Source organism: Saccoglossus kowalevskii, chromosome 14, assembly GCF_978046115.1.
Source record: "Saccoglossus kowalevskii chromosome 14, keSacKowa6.1, whole genome shotgun sequence".
Lineage (NCBI taxonomy): Eukaryota > Metazoa > Hemichordata > Enteropneusta > Harrimaniidae > Saccoglossus > Saccoglossus kowalevskii.
In genome coordinates, this window is record NC_140654.1 from 24643878 (window position 1) to 24646770 (window position 2893).

The 2893-nt window shown below is 40.6% G+C and overlaps 1 protein-coding gene across 1 annotated transcript; it reads right to left on the reverse strand.

Annotated features, from left to right (window-relative positions):
* Nucleotides 1–292: 292 nt before the first annotated feature.
* LOC146734613 (uncharacterized) lies at nt 293–1033 on the reverse strand. Its single transcript, XM_085507561.1, has one exon. The coding sequence runs from the start codon at nt 1031–1033 to the stop codon at nt 293–295; it is 741 nt and encodes a 246-aa protein (XP_085363687.1).
* Between the last annotated feature and the right edge of the window lie 1860 nt (nt 1034–2893).

The following is a 2893-nucleotide window of genomic DNA, read 5'->3' on the forward strand; positions in this document are numbered from 1 at the left end:
TTAGTAGTTCCAGAGGGCCCGGAGAGCAAATATCCAAATTTGGAGGATACGGCGGTTGGACCGACCATACCAGAAATTACTTGAGATCCAACGTAATTCCAATATTGATCAGCCCCTATTAATATATCAAGAAGAAGTTTCTCATCATCAGAAACTGGATGAGCGAAATGTAATCCCTTCAAATGGCTCATGTTATGAATTTCCTGGGAAATGTGATTAGTCAAGTCCGAAGATATTTCAGGTATAATCATTGCGTCGATCGTCGAGGTATTTCCATTCAATTCATGTGCGGTTAACTCAGTGAATGCCATGGCGCGTACATTGGACGTTTTGTCGCCAAATGTGATAGTTTGATGTGCTCGCGGCGTGTCGTTTTCGCGGACAACTCTCGGGCAAATTTCTCTGTTGTGAATGTCATATTTGCCCCTTCATCGAAAAGAACAACAGCGCGTATAGGATTTCCGTTCCCGGCTGATATCGGCACAAGCGCGGATTTCAACAGCACGGGTCCGATGGCGGTTTTCTTATTTAGCAAAGGGTTGGCTTTGGTCAGGGTCACGGTGATTTCAGAAGTAGTAGTTGACGATGTAGATGACCGTTCAGGCTTGTTCGCGTCGTAGTGTAGAGCGGTATGATGGCGTTTCTTGCAGACGCGACACGAGTATTTCGATTTGCACTCAGAAACTCTGTGCTTACCGAAACAATTGAAGCAAAGTCGATCTTTCTTAACAATGTCCAGTCTCTTACGTGTATCAGTAATTATCGTACAGTTCGATGCGAAGTGCGTACCCTTGCAAAAGGGACAAGTTTGCGGTCTCTTTTTCGTTGACTGTGCTGTTGTGTGAAACGCAGCGGTTAATTCCGGCTGCAATGTATCATTCATGGTGAATAAAGTGTCTATTGGCTTACCGGCTTGCAGTGTATCTATTTCACGTAGAATTGCTTTGCGTAGGTCAGGTAAGGTCCAGGCTGAACTACCATGATCTCTGGCAATCTGTTTGCGTATGCTTGGAGGTAGTTTCTCTCTTATCATAGGAACTAAAAGTTCGCCATAGGTAAGCTCATCCTTCCCTAACATTGTAGTCCTCGGACATGACTCTCGAGTGAGTCATAGAAGTGTCTCAAACTGTTCGCGTCATCCACGGGTTTACTTAGATTCCATAACGCAGTCATATGGGCGTCAATAATTTGATGCTTTTGTCCGTATCTTTCCTCTAGTAGCTCGATTGCGTGTGAGTAGTCAGCATCCGTCAGCGTCAAACCGCCGACAGTTCTTGCGGCTTCATCTTTCAACATACTTCGTAAATAAACAAACTGTTGAATGATATCTAAGGTAGTGTCAGAGTGAATGGATGACTTGAAGATATCAAAGAAACTTGCCCATTCTAAAACATTACCGGAAAAGGTTTGTAATTCGATCTTTGGTAGCGCGACTGTTTTTCGCGTTGGATGTGGTTGAGTGTTACTGCTGTTTGTTGTCACAGGCGTCGTCTTCAGTCTGTTCTTTCTCACAAACATGGCGATATTGTGATTGCGTTCATATATATCAGCTTGATAGTCATCGGACGTTTTGTTTTCCGCATCAAAGTCTTCGTCTGAGGTGAGGTCCAATATGTTAACTTCTAGGTCGGCAAGTAGATGGAAATTACTTGTAAGTTGATCATTAAGCCCTTCCAGCGTGTCGAGTGTGGCCTGTTTATCAGCGCTGTCTTCTTCGTACTTGGCCATGAGAGCATCGGCTTTGTTGAATAGTCTGGTCATCTGTGAGCGTTGACCTCGACGCGATCTTTTTAGTTTCTGTAACGCTGCAGCTTGTTGATCAACATTGACGTTTTCTCGGCGGGTTGTTCTGACTCCGGCATCTCCGGTTTATTGCCAGATAGACTGATATAGTAAGTAGTAACAACATATGAACACTGGTGAAATACACAAATTCTGAGTATATATACTCTCTGAACGAACGTGATAGAAAACACAACTCTATAAAGTAGCAATCGTAACATAAATATAAATTGGCGGCAATGTGTACGATAGGTCAATAACATCTCGCCTGTGATAGGCTAAAATTAAAACAATCTGATTGGCTGAGAGATTTATCTCAGAATCCGAGACGTAACGTTACATGACTGCTTCTCTAAACAAAAAACAATACTTCAGTTAAGCTTGCTAACAATATGTTCACCTTTTAAAATAATAATTACAGTTTTCATTTATAAACACACTTAACTCAAAATCGGACACTACATATGTATCAATGAAACTTACTACTTTGCCGGGTATAAGCACAATTCTGGTTAGCGAGTTACAGTCCAGGAAGTATCCATATATATCTTCAATACCTAAATAATAAATTACATTATTTAATCTAAAATCATGCAATAGACACTACAGAAAACAACTAAAATCAAAATACAGGAGTCAACGATAATTTTCTGACTCTAGTTTAAATCTTAATAACATTCAGAACAAAATGAAACTATTAATTCAGACCACCGTCAGCGTACAACAAATTCATAAGATCATATGCATATTAGCATGAGGTTAGCAATTCACTCAAATATTTCATAATCAAACACTTTCGTCATAAAATATATCATAATCTAGATCACAGAGATTAATCCTTTTCAAACACCAATGCTTGATAACGAAAATGCCGCTACAGACAAAAAGCTGCGGTCAAAATGGCCGCCTCTACACCGAATACGTGTTCAAAATTAATGTAGCTGTTATACATAAATTATCAATGATTGAACAGTACAATCATGGCCTGAAAACTTACAGTTATCGTTCCCTTGTCAAAAAACACCAGGTTAGCATGGGTGACAACAAATAAAAACCATTCGACTGGCTGATCGAAACGCAAGTCTTGCATTTTTGTAGCCGTTGGTGGCGC

Bases quoted from the DNA above. Each gene is read 5' to 3' on its own strand.
- LOC146734613 (XM_085507561.1), bottom strand. From the start codon at position 1,033: ATGATAAGAGAGAAACTACCTCCAAGCATACGCAAACAGATTGCCAGA.